Genomic DNA, 21109 nt, shown 5'->3' with positions numbered 1-21109 from the left:
ATAAATAGGTACCACTCTGGCGGGAAGGTAAACGGCGTTTCTGTGCATTGCTCTGGTTCACCAGAAGTGGCTTAGTCATGTTGGCCACATGACCCGGAAAAACTGTCTGCGGACAAATGTTTACTCCCTTGGCCAGTAAAGCGAGATCAGCGCCGCAACCCCAGAGTCCACGATTGGGCTTAACTGTCAGGGGTCCTTTACCTTTACAAATTTAATAAATAATAATAATAAAATTAATGATTGGGGTAAAAAGCCTTTTGAATCTGCCATAAAGTGGATTAGTGCTTCTGGCAAATGCTACTTGTTGGAAGAATAGTGATAATAGCTGCTGCTATTATTATTATTATTATTATTATTATTATTATTATTATTATTTAAAGGTAAAGGTACCCCTGCCCGTATTGGCCAGTCGTGACCGACTCTGGGGTTGTGCGCCCATCTCGCTTAAGAGGCCGGGGGCCATCACTGTCCGCAGACACTTCCGGGTCACGTGGCCAGCATGACGAAGCTGCTCTGGCGAGCCAGTGCAGCACATGGAAACGCCATTTACCTTCCCGCTATAAAGTGGTACCTATTTATCTACTTGCACCCGGGGGTGCTTTCGAACTGCTAGGTTGGCAGGCACTGGGACAGAACGACGGGAGCGCACCCCGCCGTGGGGATTCAAACCGCCGACCTGACGACCGGCAAGTCCTAGGCGCTGAGGTTTTACCCACAGCGCCACCCGTGTCCCTGATTATTATTATTATTATACATTAATAATTTGATTTGTTACCTGCCCTACACCCTAAGGTGCCCTGGGTACATGTGCCAGGCCACAACAATTCAAAGCACAGCATGAAAAACAGTTTAAAAGAAATTTCAGTGACAAAAGTAGAAGAGGTCCTAAACATATACACCTCAGGTATAGTTGCAGGAAATTGTTTAGCGAATGTGCTAGACACACCTCTGGGGAGAGAGTTCCACAACTTCACTGGGAATGCCCTTGTTTAGTCATATTTGAAAATAACTTGGATGTTAATATTGTGATTCTAAATGGTTGAGTTGGCGTTGTTTAAACAACAGAAGTTGGCTTGCAAGTAAGCATAAATGTAAGAAAGTGCATATATAGGAATATTTAAAGAATACAATTGGAACCATTGCATCTCCTTGGAAATGTCTTTATAACAGTTTTTTAAAATGAAAACGGGGGCAAAATAAACAAGCCGTCTTGAGGACTCAGAAGGGGGAAGGGAAATGCTCAGGAAAGAGCAGTGTCAATTGCATTGTCTCCCCTGCAGCCCCTTCCTGTCCCCAGTTCCCAGCACATTTCCCCTGCCATTTAAAGTCTTATTGCAGCCTTCTACGTCATGAGAATGCAGGAGACGTCCTGCTGTGTCCGTCCTAGGGGCCCATCCATGGTGTCCGTCATCCAGTTTCTCTGTCTACCAAAGTCCATGTCTTTGAGTGCCTTCCACAAGATGCTCCAGCTGCCCTGGGCAGAGGGCTGACACAGAACACGCTGGAGGGAGAGACTGCCTTCTGCTTTGGCATGGGGCTGCCTTAGCACCTGCGAGAAGACCTTGGCCAGGAGCACCTAGGCAGGCAGTGGCCTGGGAGGTGGAGAGGGAGAATGAGTGGCTGAGGGAGGGAGGGAGCCTGTGTGCTGGGGAGGGGGAAAAGGAGAGGCTGTGGCCACCCCCAGGATGCCTGCAGCCCTCGGCCAAAGGAGAACATTCCTCAATGCACCGAAGTGAAAAGTAAAAAGGCAAAGCCAGTAAGTGGAATAGGGCTCATACCTTTTTTATCTAGTAAAATTTCCAGGCAGTTCTATAGTTGTTGTTTTTCTTTATCTGTGTGTTGTAAAGTTATTTATCTGCCTTTCTCCTGGCAGCAAAAAATTGCGAGTGAACATTAATGTGCCAATGAAGACTGAGCAGAAACAAGAACAGGAAGCTACACATAAGAATATAGAGGAAGACCGAAAACTACTAATCCAGGTGATTTGGAATAGGTAGCTCAGGAACTTGGACCATGTGCAGAAGTTCTGAATATTGCTGATCTTTATCTAGTGGGATTCTCTTTGTTCTCACGGCTGGCAGAATTTACCGTATATACTCAAGTATAAGTCAACTTTTTCAGCACATTTTTTATGATGAAAAAGCCCCCCTTGGCTTATATTCGAGTGAGGCGGCTGGTGGCGGCGGAGGGACGAGCGGCCTGAAAGGAGCCCTTTCTCACCGCTGGTCCCGCCGCCCGCCTCTTGCAAGGGCAGGCACAGGAGCCACGATTGGGAGAGGCACTATGCTGCGCCGCGCCTCTCCCAACCACGGCTCCTATGCCTGCTCTTGCGAGCGGCAGAGGGACGAGTGGCCTGAAAGGAGCCCTTTTGGGCTGTTCCTTCCTCCTCCTCTGCCTTTGCCACCACCACCAGGTTTGTGGTGTGGTGAACCAGCTTATACTCGAGTCAATAAGTTTTCCCAGTTTTTTGTGCTAAAATTAGGTGCCTCAGCTTATATTCTGGTTGGCTTATACTCGAGTATATACGGTACTTAATTCAGGTACCTATAAAGGAAATATTCTGCCATCTAGGAATTTAAAATTGTGTGTTCCAAACACATAAGTGAGCAACATTTAAACTGCAGTATATAAATTTTATGAAATAAAGTAAGAAGGGGGAAAATCTGTAAGATTGGCTATTTCTGCTGAAATGTTCCTACAGCCAAATAGATTTGTTTTGCTATAAAACATGGTCTCCATAATAACAATTGTGATTGGTCAAAAGTCTTTGGTAACCAGTGGCTGATCTTGGATGACTAAAACGATTCCCCCCTCCCTCCCTTGCATGTTAGGCTGCCATTGTAAGGATTATGAAGATGAGAAAAGTCCTGAAACACCAGCAGTTGCTGGGAGAAGTTCTCACACAACTGTCATCAAGGTTCAAGCCACGAGTTCCAGTAATAAAGGTTTGTCTAAAGAGCCATCTTGTAGTTGGAAAAACAAATCTTTCTCCTGAAGTATGCATCTGCAGCCCTTTCCACATACAGAAAAATAGGGATTAGCATAAAATATACCAAGTTTCAAGTAGAATTATGACACTGTCTGATCCTGTTTCATTATATTTCAGTGTAAAACTTTCAGCAACACTAAAGGTTGCTTCCACATGACAGGTTTCCATAGTGTCTAATCTCACATCACCTTCATCCAAATCACGGCTCATACTACCCTATTTAAATATAGATTTTCTGCAGCAAATCCAAGAAATAAAATCAGCATCTGTAGTCTGTGCTTGTCTAGAAGCTGGTTAGTGCATTTTTGGTGGGTTGGCCACGTGTGGCTACAAGTTCTGGGTGACCTCTCTCTCTCCACACTACCAGTTTGCTCCTTCTCTGGACACAAGCTGCCCAGTCAGTGTAGACAATACGGAGGTAGATCCACGATTGCTAGAAGGCAGCTTCGTCTTGCATTTCAGCGCTCGGGGTTGTGGGGCAGTGGCAAGGAAAAACTGCAATTTTGGCAAACTGACCTAGTATCAGGTGACTCCTGGACACGCACCCCAGGCTCTTGTGCAAGAGCACCATCTCTCTGCCGTTCCTTACCTCCCAATATATTGTCTTTGACTATTTTTTGTTACAACAGCACCAGCTGTTCCTTTGCTCTTGCAAAAGTTGCCTGCCTTTTGCAGGATTTCAAAAAGGACTTCACTCCTTTCACTATTCACATTCTGATGCCTTGCAGGGAATCAAGTTGGAAAGGTTTCCTGCCCTAAAAAATCTCGCTCTCCCTTCCCCCCGTTTGTGTGTGTGCACAATCATTATATAATTACATAGCTACTATAATTACATAAAAAATTCCTTCCAGTAGCACCTTAAAGACCAACTAAGTTAGTTCTTGGTATGAGCTTTCGTGTGCATGCACACTTCTTCAGATACACTGAAACAGAAGTTTCCAGACCCTTCTATATAGTGAGAAGGTGGGGAGGGGTATTACTCAGAAGGGTGGTGGGAATGGGTGATTGGCAGATAGCTGTGATGAGCCTGTTGACGACTCTTAACGACTGCAATAGGTCTTACAGGAAAAAGCAAGGGGTGAGAAGGTGAAAAATGGCTTTGTCATGTATAATGAGATAAGAATCCAAGGTCTTTGTTCAGACCAGGTGTCTCCATGGTTTTAAGTTTGGTGATAAGTTGCAATTCAGCAGCTTCTCTTTCCAGTCTATTTCTGAAATTCCTTTGTAGTAAAACAGCTACTTTGAGATCTTGTATAGAATGTCCTGGGAGATTGAAGTGTTCTCCTACTGGTTTCTCTGTCTTGTGATTCCTGATGTCTGATTTATGTCCGTTTATTCTTTGGCGTAAGGTCTGGCCTGTTTGTCCAATATAGAGAGTTTATTTAAGGATAATTATGAAAAGTGTTGGTCAGAAATTAAAAGGGATTTAGAAGGTTGGTCAAGATTGAAACTTTCCTTGTTGGGCCGAATTGCTGCTATAAAGATGAATGTACTGCCAAAGATGCTGTTTCTGTTCCACTAGTAAGCCCTCAACTTACACAGGGGATTGCGCCTAAAGCCAGAATTGCGTATAGTCAAAATACATTGGGAGCAATGGCAGGTGGGATTGCCCAAAGTCCTTTCCCCTCAGATGCCCACCCTCTTTTTATTTATTACTATTTTGCCAAGCATGTGAAAATGATTGCTCACAAGTTAAATGTGTCTAAGTTGTGGGCTGACTGTACTCCTGTGCTGCTCAGATGAGACCCAGCAGAAGCCTCTGGCTCCATGCAGTGCCTGCTGCGCTTATGTCGTCTCTGAGGACATTTAACTTGGTTCAGACTTGGGATGCTGGTGCTACGGCCTCTAACCTGTTCCCCCTCTATTGCTACCCAAGTCCCATTTAAAAAATACTACAATACTGAAGTTGTACTATAGCATAGTGCTGTAGTTTACATACTGTATCTTTCTGTATATAAGACTAGGCTTTTCCCCTAAAAAATAATGTCTGAAATTTGGGGGCGTCTTATACACAGATATATCTTGCCCCATTTTCTTAAATTGGACTCCCCCAAAATAGGTGGTGTCTTATAGACAGAAAAATACGGTACTTTTTCCTTTTTCCTAAAACGGCTATGAACAATGTCACATCTTTCTGTTTTCAGAAGTGCATTGACATTCTAATAGAGAAGGAATACTTGGAGCGAGTGGATGGCGAGAAGGACACCTACAGTTACTTGGCTTAACGGTTCTCAGCAGCTGTCTGGGTGGCAAGTAGTTAAGTGATTGAAGAAATGAGAACAGAACCTGTTGGCCTGCTGCCGTCTGGACCTCCATTTTTATAACCAAGACTAGGACTTCCATCTGCCAGTCTTGGAATTACATCAGACCTGCTCAGGATTGATACATTTCAAGTATGTAAATATGGACACCAATGCCATTTAACCTAATTTAAGAACAGAAAGGAATCTGAAACCTCCCTTGGAGGTTGCATGCTACTTGCATTTAAATCAATACATTGGCTATACAGCAACAGTTGTTGCCAGGCAGCATTTATACATACATGTTGGCAGCAGTTTGAGAGAGTCTAATTTGGCCCATGTGTAATCTGCTATAAAATCATTTGTATAGTGTGTTTCATTTTTTAATGTGTGATAAATAAAAACTTAAAACTTTCTGTACAAGTTGCATTTGGTTTTATTGTTAAGTTCCATGAGTTCTTTCTTAAATGTAAATAAAAGGTATAATTATGAAAGCCAGATAAACTAGTCCTGTTTTGCTTTTTGTATTGCTTCTTAGTGATGTCAAAGTCTGGTTGCAGGTACTGGAAAAGTGAAGTTTGCCCAAAACTTTTATTGCAATGTGAAAAGTGAGAGGGAGTTTAAAGGAATATTTCCTGGGCCAGAAAATCCATCTTCCATCTGAAATTAATATTGGTATTACAAATCCACCTTTTCCCAATAATCATGCACTTTCATAGAATCACCAGTTATACCCAGGTGGATGAATACATCATCATAATCATCAGGTATGGGGGCATGTGATATTTACAGTATGTGGGGCACACAAGCAGCTGCCTGGCCATGTTACACACACTGACTTTAAAGCCCCAGGATGGTACTGTATATGGAAACTCGCCATGATTATTTACAGATACAGGGACATGTGACATGGCTTTGCAGTTGATTCAAACTTCAAGTATAGTGACTCATGACAAGATGCTATGAACACAGTTCATGGTCATTAAAATACAGGGACAGCTTTGAGCAATTCTAATTTTTAGAATTTTTAAAGTTTATCAGTTGCATATAAACACTACATAGAAATCAGGTAGAAATTTGGACCTAAGTTAAAATGATTTCAGTTTTTAATAATAAATCTATGCCAATTAAGATTGTTCAGGTTATTGAACTTAATGGTTGGAACATTGTTAGTGGATGATGGTCCATCAAAGGGGCTATTGTGGCTACAAGGCGTACAAGGCAGGAAATGCACACAAATTCAAGGAAGTAGGGCCACTGAATATCCCGTCCATTTCCTGCAGCTGATTTTTTTAAGCCTCTGCTTTTTACTTCAGTCCTTATGACTAATACTGTGTGTTTCATGAGTCTCAAGTGTGTGTGCTGACTTGGCAGCAGCCACACTTGTTTTTAACAGCTTAATGGGAGCTGCCTCGTTCTCTAGAACAACTCTGGTCATCTGTGAGGCCTGCTATGGTGGCTGTCTCAAACACGGTTGTTGTGATACACCCAATCTCACTGCGTGGAATAAGGCTTGCTGCCACCAAAGGTAAAGGGAACCCCTGAGCATTAGGTCCAGTCATGGCCGACTCAGGGGTTGCGCCGCTCATCTCGCTTTATTGGCCGAGGGAGCCGGCGTACAGCTTCCTGGTCATGTGGCCAGCATGACTAAGCTGCTTCTGGCGAACCAGAGCAGTGCATGGAAACACCGTTTACCTTCCCGCTGGAGCGGTACCTATTTTATCTACTTGCACTTTGACGGGCTTTCAAACTGCTAGGTTGGCAGGAGCTGGGACCGAGTAAAGGGAGCTCACCCCGTTATGGGCATTCGAACTGCCAACCTTCTGATCGGCAAGTCCTAGGCTCTGTGGTTTAACCCACAGCACCACCCGTGTCCCTGCTGCCACCAAAGCACACTGCAAATTTGCCTTTTCTAAAGCAGCAGCTGCTTCAGCACTTCATTGATCCTTCCAGTAACAACAGGGAGCCTGTCATGAACCTGATGCCTCCTACAGAAGTACTACAAAGGTGGAGGCATTTCTTGGGGCAAGCTCAGCCAAATTGTGTGAGTCTACCCAGATTCTGCAGCTGTCCCTTCAAGCTCCACTTATGTATCCTGATGCCTGCTCAGTTCGCCCAAGTCTAACCAGCCTGCTCTTCAACGTCAACAGCTAGTGCCTTCCTTGGAGGTTTTTAAGGAGAGGTTGGATGATTCTGTGATAATACACAAATCTTTGGATATTCTGGGAAGATTTAAAATTAGTTCTTATTTGTTGGGTGCTTTACTGAGATGACTTCACAAAGATGCATTTGATAGTTTAAGTTCAGTGGATAAATGTCAAATGTCACAAAATTATGAAAACATTTATTCTTACTTTAGATCCTCTACAATCAAGCAGATGTTTAGGGAGACAAAGTCAGCTGTGTGATCAAGAACATCTATACTTGAGGCCCCCACTGCTCATTGTGCTGTTGACTGAAGATGGGAAAAGGGATGAAAATTGCAAACCTGTAAGAGTGATGATAGAATCAAAGTTGGAAGTGACTCCAAGGGTCATCTAGTCCAACCCACTGCAATTCAGGAATCTTCAACTAAAGCATCAGGACAGGTGGCCTTCCAACCTCTGCTTAAAAAATCAAATGAAGGGTGGTTACTGGTGAAAGTTTCATGGGGGTTCATGGATTTGAACCTATGCCTCCAAGTTCTGCCAAGCATACTGATTCTTGTTGTCATCTTAGGTTGAATCCACCCCGGCTGTAAACTCAAGTATGTTTTTGATTCAACATTCTTCCTTTTTAGGAGGCGGGACAGTTTGCTAGCAGTAGCTGCAATGATAGTTACAGGCTTTACTACAGGAGAATCCATTACATTCATAGAATCATAGAGTTGGAAGAGACCACAAGGGCCATCGAGTCCAACCCCCTGCCAAGCAGGAAACACCATCAGAACACTCCTGACATATGGTTGTCAAGCCTCTGCTTCAAGACCTCCAAAGAAGGAGACTCCACCACACTCCTTGGCAGCAAATTCCACTGTCAAACAGCTCTTACTGTCAGGAAGTTCTTCCTAATGTTTAGGTGGAATCTTCTTTCTTGTAGTTTGGATCCATTGCTCCGTGTCCGCTTCTCTGGAGCAGCAGAAAACAACCTTTCTCCCTCCTCTATGTGACATCCTTTTATATATTTGAACATGGCTATCATATCACCCCTTAACCATTCAGTTTGATCTGTCATGGCCAGTACCTAACATGAGCTTTTTCTCAGCCAAAAGCTCAAACACACTTTCATCCAGGCTTGGACCTGGATTAATGATGGAAGTAGACCACTTAAATTCAAAGTTCAAGTATCCTTTATTCAAGGTTTAAAAATGTACCATACTGCATTATTGCAAAAGTTCAATGGTACAAAACACGGTTGCAGCTGGTGAGAAGGCAATAAAAAGTTGATTTAAAATTTGTCACTATAAATTACAGGTACAGTACTTTGCAAATTCTGCATTTGAAATTGCATCAATTCAATCTTCAAAAAAATTGCCCACAGTACTAGAAACTCCTGAAGATAAGGCAGCTGTTTTACAGAAGAGGTAGTTGGTATCAAGGGATCTCCATTTCTCTTTCAATGCCTACGTACTTGAGGGCATCAGCCTGGCTGTATCTGAAACAAAGTACAAAATGATTTGTTAAATTTTGTTAAATTTCTAAAGTGTCAAAACAAAAGGAAAAATAAAGATGAAAAGCAATTTGTCTGCAAATTGAGTTTACCACTCAAAACCTCTACACAAGTCAAGTCAGATTAGCAGGGCAGTTTGTGGAAGATCCCAGGCTGGAGCAAGTGCTGTTGGGTGTCAGGGCAGAAACATTTTCTGGGTGGCACAGAAATGACTCCTGTAGTCAATCATTTCTGTCATCTGCTAGTTCTTTGGCTACCACACTTTCGGCATTCCCTTCTTGGTAAAATGATCAGCAGGTTGCATTCCGAAGACCTAAACGCTGAAACACTTGATAAATTTGGGCTGTTGAATGAGAAATGTGGTTGGTATTGAACACGCTATACATACCTATAATCAAAAAACAGTTCTTCACCAGTCTGAATGGCTCTCTTAGCAAATATGCCTATTCTGTGATCTCCATTAACCATCATAACTGTAAAACAAAAAGTGCAGTTGGTGCAAGGCTTTTAAAATATCTTGAGTGCTAATCGGATTCCTTGCTCATTTAGCTATACTCCCGTAAAATGTATAAACACTCACCTTTTGCATAGCAGTTGGGATTGACTGAATGGTTTGCAAATCTTATTTTGTTACCCTTCCTTGTTGCATCAACCACAAAATCTAAATAAAAAAACTGTTGTTAAAATGTCTGCAACAGACTGAAAAGTGGATACTATGGCAATATTCACTGAAATTGCTATCTGGAAGACTGTCACTACAGTTAAAATGCTATTGTCTCTGGCTTAACTTGTAATAACATTGAACACAGCCAGTTTATCTATGAAAATGTTTACTTGTAATCTTACATACGTGTCTAATATACGTGTTACATACAAGAAACTTATCTTACACATGTTTTTAAAAGTTTTTAATTTCAAACAATTGATGTTTTTTAATGAAACGCTTTCTCTGCTTCAGTGGTGTAGCCTGGGTCGCTCAGAGGGCCGCTCAGAGGGTGGGAGGGAAACGGACGGAGTGCGCCTGCGCATTCAATTGCCTAACGGCATCCACATCACCCAGGAGATTGCAGCCGCAGAGGTAAGAAAAGAGGTTCCATTGTCTGGAGAGGTCACTTCCTGGTTCACATGGAGAAGCTGCTTTCAGCAGCAACCACTCCTGTGCCCCCCACCCCCACAGGCTACATCACGGCTCTGCTTTCCTTATATACCTTATATATATCCTTATATATCCTTATATATATAGCCTTGTTTATCACACCACCTAAAAAGGTTTGTTGTGACGATCTATGCAAGTCTGGACTAAATGTTGACACCCCCAACAAGGTAGCTAATTTAAATATAAATGCTGTTCTGATCCCATGCCCCTCCTACAGTCTGAAACCTGAGGATGCACTTTGCTGGAAACAGTCACATGAAAACAAGCAATTTTTTATATCCCAAGAAGGCTAAATAGTGGAGGGATTAAGAGTAGCACACATACCGTTATTCAGATTGAAGAGAAAACTGCACATATATTTGTCATATACTTTGCCTCGTCTGTCTGCTTCATCCTGAGAAATTATCTGAAAGGAAGATTTTGACATTGTTTTGGTAACATGCACAAACAGAACTGTCTCTCATCCCCCAAATTACCAGCTATCTTTACACGATTGCTGATTCAGCAGTTGAGTAGAGAAACTGCCTTTTGGCAACTTTTGCAGAAAGTCTCACAGGACTCAAAGTCAGATCAAACCTGTGTGCCTTCTAGGCAGGTGCATTCAGATACACTGGTACCTTGGTTCCTAAACGGCTTGGCTCCCAAACAAATCGGCTCCCGAATGGCGCAAACCCGGAAGTAAGTTTGCGAACGTTTTTTGGAACCCAAATGTCAATTTCAGCTGTCAGCATTATTTCCAGGGCTAATCAACCAATTGGAAGCTGCGTCTTGGTTTATGAACGTTTTACAAATCGAATGGACTTCCAGAGTGGATTGAGTTCGGGAAACAAGGTAACACTATATTTAGATATTTCCAGCAGTTGCATGCCAAAACTGACTTTTAATAAGATTATAGGGAAAGAGTATCCTAATACTCAGTTTAAACCTTGGCATGCAGTACTTCATGCTGATATGTTAAAACAATAAAGTTGATACATTTTTATTGAAGATTTATATTGCTTATTGGTACACCCTGAAAGGCATCTTATCATGTAAATAGGAAGGTGGGATTTTTAAAAAATAGTAATTTATCATCCTCCACCACCACATTCCATCAGCATTTGCAAGTCTGCTATTGCTTTAGGCTATCTGCACCAACAGCATAAAAATCAAGTTACTCTCTTTTTCACATCTGTCCCTGCTGTCTCTCAAAGTCATGATTTATTTGAAAAAGGGCTGAGGAACTGCAGCTTGACATACAGCAGAATTACAGTGGTACCTTGGGTTACGTTACCTTCTGGTAACATAGTTTTGAGTTACGAATGCAGCAAACCCAGAAAATGTATACTTCTGGGTTTTGCTGTGCACGCATGTGCAGAAGTGGCGCCTCCCGATAAGGATTTTTTGGGGTTAAGTACGGACCCCCACGACAAATTAAGTTCGTATCTGGAAGCTCCACTGTATTAACTAAGAGGCATGCAATACAGAGGACTTTCCTGAAGATTGGATTATGAAGTAGTAGATGAAAAGGCTAACTTTATTCAAATTTTGTTTCTTACCTCACCACAATATTCAGAGATGAATTCGTTTTTCTGCACTGGATCCTTAATGAAAATGCCCCAGCCTGCCACATCAGAAGGTGCTAGCAGCAAATGCTAGCAGAATGAAAAAGGAAGCCCCTTAAACATGCAGAAAAGATGTAACGCTATCCAAATACCTATGCAGCTGTTACAGAAAAGGAAACCAGCTGGAGTAAAGTAACACTTGCTTTGCTCAGACAAATGTTCCTGTCAGCAGTCTACTTGGGTGAATAGTGTCATGCTCTGGCTGAGACTCACAGAAGGGCTGACATGTTCCAGAGGAGCATCTCCTCCCCAAAGCGCCCTTGCCAGAATGAGTCTTGCTCTGCAAGCCACGCCGCCAGGAATGGAACCTGGGTGTGCACACAAGGACTGTCTCAGGTGGTACAGAACGATCCCAAGAGCTAATCCCTGCAGAGCATGCTCCCAGGTAAGGCAGGCCCTAGACCATTCTTCTAGCAGTGTATAGCATTTATTTTATATAACTAGTTCACCTCTGCTGCTGTGTGTGTTCACAGCTCTACTGTCATGTATTTTATTTTCCCACCAAAATCAGTATCTGGAGATTAATAATATGTGAATTATATTGCCATAACCTCTAATCCTGGTTTTATTTAAATAGATAAAATTATTATTTTAAAAGTGTTTGGCCACTTTTCAGACATTAAATAATGAACGGGAATGGGAAAGCAAGCAAGAGGGAAGTTCAGTATTGGGATATAGGAAGGGCTTTGCAAGTGACAAATGAAAGATTAGGTAGCAGTCTTCTTGATAGTTATGTTACTTTAGAACTACCTGTTCACAAGAATTCTGAATCTGCTAATTTCTGTTGAAATTAATGTAGCAATCCCTAGAGCAGGGAATCTGTGACTCTCCTGACGTGGGGCTGCAGCTCCCACCAGCCCTAACCCCTGACCCCAGTGGCTGGGGCTGATGGGAGCAGGAATTCAACAGCAAGTACAAAGCCAGTTCTTGAATGCTCCCCTCCCCCCAGTTTCCTGCCTGCTACAAGAATGGCCCAGTTCACACATAACAATAAGACAAACCACATCTTAGTGTGAACAAACACATTTGTGGGTTCCTGGAGCAAGGATTGCAGCAGCAGCAGCAGCAGCAGCCCACTCCCAGGCCATTCTTCCTGGGGCTAAACTATGGCTTGTCTTAGCATTACACCTGAACCCAAGCTTGCGATTTGTCTTCCCCAGAAACCTCAAGTTGTAAGAACAAACCTTGCTGGCTTCTCACGGTATGTCTAGAGCAAGACAAACCATGAGCCCAAGTTCAAACAACACTAAACCATGGCTTAGCCCCAAGAAGCCAGGGAGCAGCAGGTTTGGGAGAGGAGTGCTGCTGTCGTGATCGCTAGATAAGGAACCCGCATCCTTGCCTCTGTGTGCAACATCATGGTTTGGGGCTTAGCATTACATGCAAACTAAGCTACTTAAGCTAGCATGAACAAATTCTTCAAATGTGGCCTAGGATTGGGGGGGGGGGTAGTTAACCCATATCTGGCGGTATTATGGACCAATCCTTATTAGAGTGCAGGTGGTTATTGCATGGAAGCAGTTCACACAACTGCATGAACCTACAATCACAAGTAGTGGTGTCTGTACAAATCCCCACTTGCTGTTGTCATCATTAAGCAGTTAAAAGGAAAGATTGGTTTACCTGAAGTGTAGATTTGTGAAATGGGGACACTGAGGACAGTGGATTGGGTATTTCCTCTCACATGACCTCAGGCAGGAGCAAAGACTTGTGGGAGGAGGCACTTCCTCAGTTTTTTGGATTTGCCAAGCAGCAATGTTCACCGAAGGACCTGAAAGAATAGCAGCCTCCCTCCCTTCCCGGCTCATAAATCAATAAATAGAGCAGCAACTGAGTACCCCTATTCTAGGGAAAAAAACCAGTGTGACTGCAGACCATCACAGGGATGGTTCCACTGTCCCCAGCATCCCGATTTAACAAATCTACACTTCAGGTAAGCCAATTGTTCTATTTATTTCATGGGACGCTGGGAACAGTGGATTGGAACATACCACAGCACTTCCCAATAACTGGGTGGGTCCACACGGCTGACACGCTGATTACCAAACTTGGGATACACTGTACGGCCAAAAGCTGCCTGAGCTGAAGACATTTAGTTTAACTCACAATGCCTAGTGAAAGTGGAAGGAGGAGACCAAGTGGCTGCCATAAAGGCAGCAGAAGTCGAGGCTGACCCAGAGGACTGCGCAAAATATGAGATGGGTGGGGCAATTTCATAGTATCATAAGCTAAGAAAATGCACACCCTAATCCCTCTAGCTAAGGAAACTGAAGTGACCTTTGCTCCTAAGCAAAGGACACAGTAGAGAGCTTTACTTTGGACGCGGAATCAGCATGTCTGTTCTTAAGCCAAAGCATGCAGTGCGCCACTATTTGAGAGGCCATAGCTCTAGCTGCAAATTGTGTGTCCATAGTTGTGTCTGCCATAAAGGCTTGTGCTTGTAAAGGTTTAGAAATGGCTTGGCGCTGATGAATGGCACCTGGGGGAAGGGAGTGCAAAAGGTCCTTGAGCCACACACTGCCAGCGTCAGCGTGTGCAGAGGAAGATGCTGCGCAAGATAGACAGGGCAGCTGCAGCATGGATTTTTCAAAGTGCAAACTCCAACTTCCTATCAGTTACATCCTTCAATTGGGCGTCTCTTTCTTTAGGAACAAGATTCCAAGAAGACAAAAGTAAAACAGGACTGTCTACTGTAGGTATCTTAATATAGTTTACAGGCTAGAGATAAATTCTTTTTGGACTGCATAGGGGAATCCAACTCTGATTTGACTACTGTTTTTAGCACTGAAGGAACTAGCATATAGTTAGATTTTGTGCGGTTATCAATGAGCAAAGTAACTGGACTCTCAGAGGCAGGACTGGGAATTGTGGTAGGCTTGGGGGCCATTTCCAGTGCATGCATTATGCATTTTGCGTTTTAAAATAGGAGCATTAGCTTCCTGGAACAATCTAGTGGAAAGACAGAACTATCAATCCACTCCGCCTCAATTTCTGACTCTAGAAAAGATATTTGGGAAGAAAGTGCTACTTCCTCAGCATCAGATAAATCCTCCCCCATAGAGGGAAATGGATTGGGCACAGAGCCCCCCCCCCGCCCCCCGATTTAGCCACACGTTGAGAGGAGGACACCTTTTTAACCACAGAGGTAGATTTTTTAGGTTGTATGTTAAACTGTAAATCCTCTGATAATGAAGCAAACGGTGCCCGTTTCAACTGTTCAGTTGGAGTGAATGGAAAGATGGGAGCTGAGGAAGCTGGCCTGGTCTGAGAGTGATGTTAAAGACCTTTTTGCACCCTGGTCATCCGTGAATCCTAACATTTCTGGTTCAGAATCAGATATATCTTCTATAACGTCCCTTCCAGTAACATAGGGTGGAAGAGCAGAATCAATAGCAACACACACAGACTGATTCCTATGAACTGGAGTCTGTGGAGGGCCAGGCTCATTAGCTTGCAATAAAACTGCAGTCGAAATATTTTTTTCTTGGGGCAACAGAAGTAGTAGAAGCTTCATTGTGCCTATTTCCCTTAGAGGTAGGACGTGTTTAAGCTTTTGTTTAGCCTTTTTGGGAAGAGGTTCAGGGGCTCCTGGTATAGGCTCCATAATAAATCAATAAATGGAAACAAATGAATTGTTCTGCACGCAGCCTCACAGGGCAGACTGAGTAGCGTTCCCTTCCAATGCCACAAAAGTGGACTATGGGAAAAGGAAAAATATACATCTCTCCAATGCTGTCACAAGTGGACTAGGAGGAAATAGACCGCAAGTCACAGAATAATAAGTGTAAAGAATAATAATGAATGAATGAATGAATCACTCCTTAACTAGGAGGTTCAGAATCAATCTATCAGTGCCTGCTCACTCCATCACCACAACTGCGAACCGGGAGGAGAATATACTGCTGAGGAACAATAACCCCTACTCCTCTTCTGCTGTACCACGGACTAGGAGAGCAGTCAATATGAAGCCTTAAATGATACAGAAAATAATGGCTAAAGGCTGTAGAAATCACCAAAGAAATGAGGTGGTGATTTCAATGGCCAGCGGCCACTGAAAGTGAGATGCAATTGCAAAAAACCTCAGGTAGGATTCCGCCCCCCCCAACTTATCTTTAAATCTGATTTGTAAAATGGCACATGGCAAAACGGAGCCACAGTGTGCAAAAAACAAGCATATTCAGCGACCCTGTAGGAGAACAGTATACAGGGACGCTCTGCAAGAAAGTAAACTAAATAAAATAAAAACGAGAACTAAGGTTGCTAAAGGGAAAAAATGGTGGCAGGGAGGGACAAAATATTTTTTGGAAGATATATATTCTAAAAAATATTTTGTGTGTGTGTGTGTATGTATGCGTGCAAGACTCAAAGACAAGTGTTAAGTTGCTAAAACTAAGTAAGATTAGATAAAATAAAGCAACAATAAAATGAGATCCAAATTGAAAAACTTTTCTGAAGAAGCAGGAGAGCCAGGCGAACCATACTACTGAGTCAGGCAGGAGAAAAAACTGAGGAGGAAGTGCCTGCCTCCCACAAGTCTCTGCTCCTGCCATAGGTCATGCGAGAGGAAATACCCAATCCACCGTTTCCAGCATCCCATGAAACGAATTACAAGCATTAATCACCCTTGGGGTCAAAAATTAGAAACGGCCAATGTGAAAGTTCTAAAGGAATCTACGGGGTGCTATACAACTTGGTTTAAGTAGAAACCATATTCCAAACTGTTGGCCAAGAAAGCACTTGCTTTTATAGTGGGAGGCGTTTTCCTGAGCTGTTGGGGATTAGCATAAAAAGTGGAAGCACCTTTTTGGATCCTCGCTGAATGCTGCAGTTCTTGCAAGACACATTTTTGCTGTCCCAGTGATCTGCTGCTCCGCATGTCAAGCAAAGGTCTGGATCACACTCACGCACAGCCAAGTAGCAAGGACACTGCTTCGTGTTGCACTGAGCTTTGCAGCGGCAGCCGGGAAACCTGTTTTGGCCTTTAAGAAGAACAAAGCAGGTAGAATGAGCAGCTTGGCCAACATTGTATTTTGCATGGAACAGACCTGCCCTGTACCTGAATTTTGTTCATCTGAAAAGTTACAAATGTCATTTAAGCTTCAATTTGATATGCTTAGTACATTAAAATAAATTTATTTTCACACTAGTAAATTTATTTCATGCAACATGAGACCTGATAAATCTCTGAAGTGGCAGACAGTATTTTCAAATAGGCAATCATCTACATTGGCGTGGGGGTTGTGTTCTGAGGCACCGTGTGTGTCAGCCCGCCCCCTTCCGCCCCTTCTGGATCCGAAAACAGTGCACGTGTCAGTGGTTGTGCGTGCCTTGAACACATGCAAATGGGGAGTTGCCTGTACGTAGCTGGAGCCGTCTTCATTTCTCATATAGCAACAATAACTTTCTTTAACATGCCAAAAAAAAGATGTAGACAAAAGTCAAATTTGAAAATAGTCATAGCAAAATGGCTCTCTCAGAACTTCCTGGGACAGAGCCCTTTAAACTTTTCACCATCTGCAAACCCCTAACGTATTTGGTGAGGAACACTGCATCTAGTTTGGTCTGAACACCTCCATCCCTCCCAGAGCTTTTAAATTCCACCAACTCATTGAAGCATTGACTCTCATACAATATACCCATTTCCAAAATGACTTACATTCTGAACTGCACTGACAGAACTTCTCACAGAAATTTTGAGCAATTACACAGGGACACGAGCTGTCACAAGGCTGACGTGGGTGATCACATGGCTGGTAGTTGTAAACATGATTGGATGACCCATCTGAATAAAAAAAATAACATTAAGACAAATTTAAGAAAATGGCATTTGATAGAAAAGATCCTCTGAAAACCGTAGCTATAATACTTAAAGTTTCAAGTTGGAACAGATGAACGTACTGTAAAATGAACCTAGGACTTTAACCGAGTTTACTTGTCTTGGCCTCATTACTTTACAATGTATTAAGGTTACACCGTTATGAATGTATTACAGAGAAAGCATTTCCATGCTTGTAAATTAACATAATACTGCAAACATGTCTATTTCACAGCGTATTTGCAGCATAACAGATAATGCAAATCTAGATGACAAAGCCACAATTTTATTTTTAGAATAAAAAGCCTACAGAGATAGAACACATGTACATATAGAGAAGTCACAATTAACAAGACAGCATCTTATACTTTTTCATCTCTCTCAAACTATCTTTAAAGCCTACCTCTTCTTTGCAATTCAGCACCCCACCTGCAATAGACATATAAATCTTCCTGCTCACCAGGACTCATGTTCCTATGCACACATTCCTTACTGGGGGGGGGGGTACAGTTTGCTTCCCTGAAATCAACTGGGAAGCCCTGAGAGACAGGAAACTGCCATGTGTGAAAGGGAGAACGCTTGTTTACAAGGATTCCCTGGAAGAGGGATTTGTATGCTCTGGTTTCCCAGGTTGTTCAGTATTATTGTTATTTAAAAGAAACACCATCTGAGAATTTCTGGACATAAAGTAGAATGTAAAGATGCTTACCCTTTTTCAGCTGTATCTTTCTGCAATGAGCAGCCCACAATCTGTAAAAACACAAACGGAGCATGAGGTTGGCAGGCTGTACTGAGCTGGAAAATGCAACTGTCCAGCTGAATCTCAGAAAGTGTCTTTGAGAGCCTGTCTTGTACAAGTAAAACAACAAGCTAAACACAGAGAAAAATTATCATTTTCTACATGTGGGTAATAAAATATCCTGTAAAGATAAAATTTATTAAAATGTTATCAGAAATCTAAATTTGCTCTGAAGTTGGGCTGAACAGATATTTTCACTAGTCAAACTATTCTACAGTATTTAATCATCCTACAGTTAAGTTAGAGGCTAAGATTTCAAAGTTCAGCCATGAGAAGGCTTTTGACCCTTTGTATTTCTATTTACACATCTAGTTTATTTTTGCTAGCCTAAATAAAGTCAAGATAACAAGAGATTTCAATATGTTCCATTTTTAAAGAAATCTATTTGAATACTGTATATGTATTTTTCTTACTAAATAAAAAACTTCAATAAACAAACACTGTTACCTAAGAACCATCAGTGAATATTTCAAATGAACAGGGACACCTTTTGGGGGGTGCAGAATTCTGTCAACTTTCTATTCAATACAGGGCTAGATCACACAATACTTTCTCTATGCAAACAGTCTCTCCTTGGCTACACAAATGTACTAAGATAACAATAAATGTTTGAATAGAATGATCACTGAAAATGGAAGCAGTAAGTCCTATGATTCTGCATGCTGTGTGTGTAATATTTCATGTTCACTTCAGTGCATATCTTAATATTCTTACAATTTGAATCATAGTCATTTCAAGCACAATCCAATTCAGTTAGGTATGCTTGTCCATCAATTTCAGTGGGCTTAAACACATTTAAGTGTACGTCTCAATTTGGATAGTTGCTCAGTACAGTGGTACCTCTACTTATGTTCACCTCCGGTTACATATCCTTTGGGATACATGCGCGGCAAACCTGGGAGTATTTTTCCGGGTTTCGCTGTGTGTGCGTGTGCGCGTAGAAGCGTTAAACTGCACGCATGTGCAGAAGCGGCATCTCCGGATACGCACACCTCGGGATCCGACCAGAGCTCGGGAACGGATCCCGTGTGCAACCAGAGGTACCACTGTATATGAGTCTTTGTCTTTGAAAGTCAATGCTATCATAAATCATTGTTAACTCTACAGCTGGGAAATTGAGACAAAAACCTAAGTTTATCAACACAGACATGGAACTTTATGGATGGATTGCCTGGGGTACATTGCATCTTATATATGATATTTCCTAAACTATGAAGCCAGATTTAATTTATTTACATCATACTTGGCACTTTACTTGGTTGGACAATGAATTAAATACTGAAATGGAAAGATACATATCAAACTGCTTTCTGGTACATTGCTGAGTTTTGCACTCTTTTCTACTTGTTGTTATAAAGAAAAGAAGTCATATCAACACAGTATCTACTGGACCAATAGTGTGTCTAAAGTTCTCTCCACCCACGCAAGCCTTTCTCTGATTTGGCTTATGCTCAAAATCAGACAGGATATCTGAAGCAGAGGCACGAGAGGCCTATCCTATTGAGGGTGGCCTACTAGGGTGAAAGTCTTATAGCACAACCAGTGATTGGGATTCGTTATCTCCTAATAAGTGTGAGGGGCTTAATGGGGTAGGGGAACTCCTGGAAAGAAAGAAAGGGTGAATTGGATGTTGCTGGAGTGAGTGGCATAGCTGTGCACGTGTATATCTATGTATGCTGGCTGGTTTAGCATTTTGGTCACCATCCCTGATGCCCAGCAATCATATTAGTTTTACATTACTGCCTGTTTGATAGCTTACTGAAAATTATAGTTTTTATTGAGCTTTGCATTTTAAGAATACTTCTGGTGCGCTCTGATGCTGGTGGCGTAGGCACTTGCTTCCTATTTACTAAGAGGATCTATCAGAACTCTTATAGCTATGGTGTGGCATTGGAGAGCCTCAGCAGAACGTTTCATCTAATATCCGTTTCCTGGCCAGTCAGGTCCTTGTCCCGCCCCTCCATAATGTGCCTGCTCTGAGGGACTGCAGCATCCACACCAAGGATGCCTTCAGTGGGCTATTTCAGGACTCTATGGCTGCCAGAGAGCTGTTTTCGTAAATCATGGCTCCAACATGTAGCACAGGCAGTGCCTTTGATCTGGTGTTTGCCACAGGATGGGGGGAGGGGTGCTCTGGAATGAGGTGGGTTGTGATGACCTCACTATCATAGTCAGACCACTTCCTGGTCAGATTCAAATTGATATTGGCAGTGATTGCCTAAACATCACAATCACAGTACTAATTTGAATTCTCTGCTTCTCCAAAGTGGATGATAGGGAGTGTTAATGAGAAAGATAGTGACCGAGTCATTCAGAGAGCTGAGAAAAAGCTTGTGGCTTACTCTCTTATTACTCCAAGGTAAAGAGAAAACATTATTAGTACAAGACCACAAACACAAGGTGGGATTTCCAGAACAAAAATTCCACCAGGATTTGCTTGCAATGCCTGAACAAACACTGCATTGGTCATTTTATGGGCAGGTTTGTGGCTGATCTACCAAAAGCACTTATATTCACGTACAGAAAATTTTGTGATCAGGCCATAAAACATGCAAATACAATTAAAATGTGTTTTCTACATTGGAAAGTTAATATTTGTTTAGTCCCCCACCTGTTTGATTGTGGCATTACTTTTTCAGTGCTGTTCTTTCCCCTTAAAAAGCTTTTTAGCCCTCAGTTTGCCAGGAAGCCGGCAGTCCATTGGTTTACCTGTGTTTCCTCTTCTTCTTTCTTGGAGGAGTATCAACATCTTCAGCCGGGGCAGGAGCAATAATACTAGATTCCTTTACTCTAAACTCATAAACCTGTAAAGACAAACATACTGTGGACTAGATCCTCAATGGAAGACGTCAGCCAAT

At 42.4% G+C, this 21109-nt stretch overlaps 2 protein-coding genes across 6 annotated transcripts in view; one reads left to right on the top strand and one right to left on the bottom strand.

Annotated features, from left to right (window-relative positions):
- Window positions 1-5652, top strand: part of CUL1 (cullin 1) — a 43532-nt gene extending 37880 nt beyond the window's left edge. The window contains exons 20-22 of the mRNA XM_081931057.1: window positions 1874-1979; window positions 2832-2945; window positions 5134-5652. Of these exons, the coding sequence (XP_081787183.1) occupies window positions 1874-1979; window positions 2832-2945; window positions 5134-5214 (301 nt within the window). The 3' untranslated portion in view covers window positions 5215-5652. The remainder of the gene's footprint in view (window positions 1-1873; window positions 1980-2831; window positions 2946-5133) is intronic.
- Window positions 5653-8539: 2887 nt separating this feature from the next.
- The window catches only part of EZH2 (enhancer of zeste 2 polycomb repressive complex 2 subunit), a 62555-nt gene continuing 49985 nt past the window's right edge, over window positions 8540-21109 (bottom strand). For 4 of the 5 annotated variants that reach the window (XM_081931064.1, XM_081931066.1, XM_081931063.1 and 1 more), the window contains 9 exons: window positions 20961-21055; window positions 18162-18202; window positions 17294-17419; window positions 16438-16616; window positions 11572-11667; window positions 10358-10439; window positions 9458-9538; window positions 9266-9350; window positions 8540-8862 (listed from right to left, as the gene is read on the bottom strand). In XM_081931064.1, coding sequence (XP_081787190.1) covers window positions 8802-8862; window positions 9266-9350; window positions 9458-9538; window positions 10358-10439; window positions 11572-11667; window positions 16438-16616; window positions 17294-17419; window positions 18162-18202; window positions 20961-21055 — 846 coding nt within the window. In that variant the 3' untranslated portion in view covers window positions 8540-8801. The remainder of the gene's footprint in view (window positions 8863-9265; window positions 9351-9457; window positions 9539-10357; window positions 10440-11571; window positions 11668-16437; window positions 16617-17293; window positions 17420-18161; window positions 18203-20960; window positions 21056-21109) is intronic. The other variant, XM_081931067.1, reaches the window with a different exon arrangement.

This window comes from Podarcis melisellensis, assembly GCF_964234715.1.
Source record: "Podarcis melisellensis genome assembly, chromosome: 12".
Classification (NCBI taxonomy): Eukaryota; Metazoa; Chordata; class Lepidosauria; order Squamata; family Lacertidae; genus Podarcis; species Podarcis melisellensis.
This window is presented reverse-complemented; position numbering and strand designations above follow the sequence as displayed.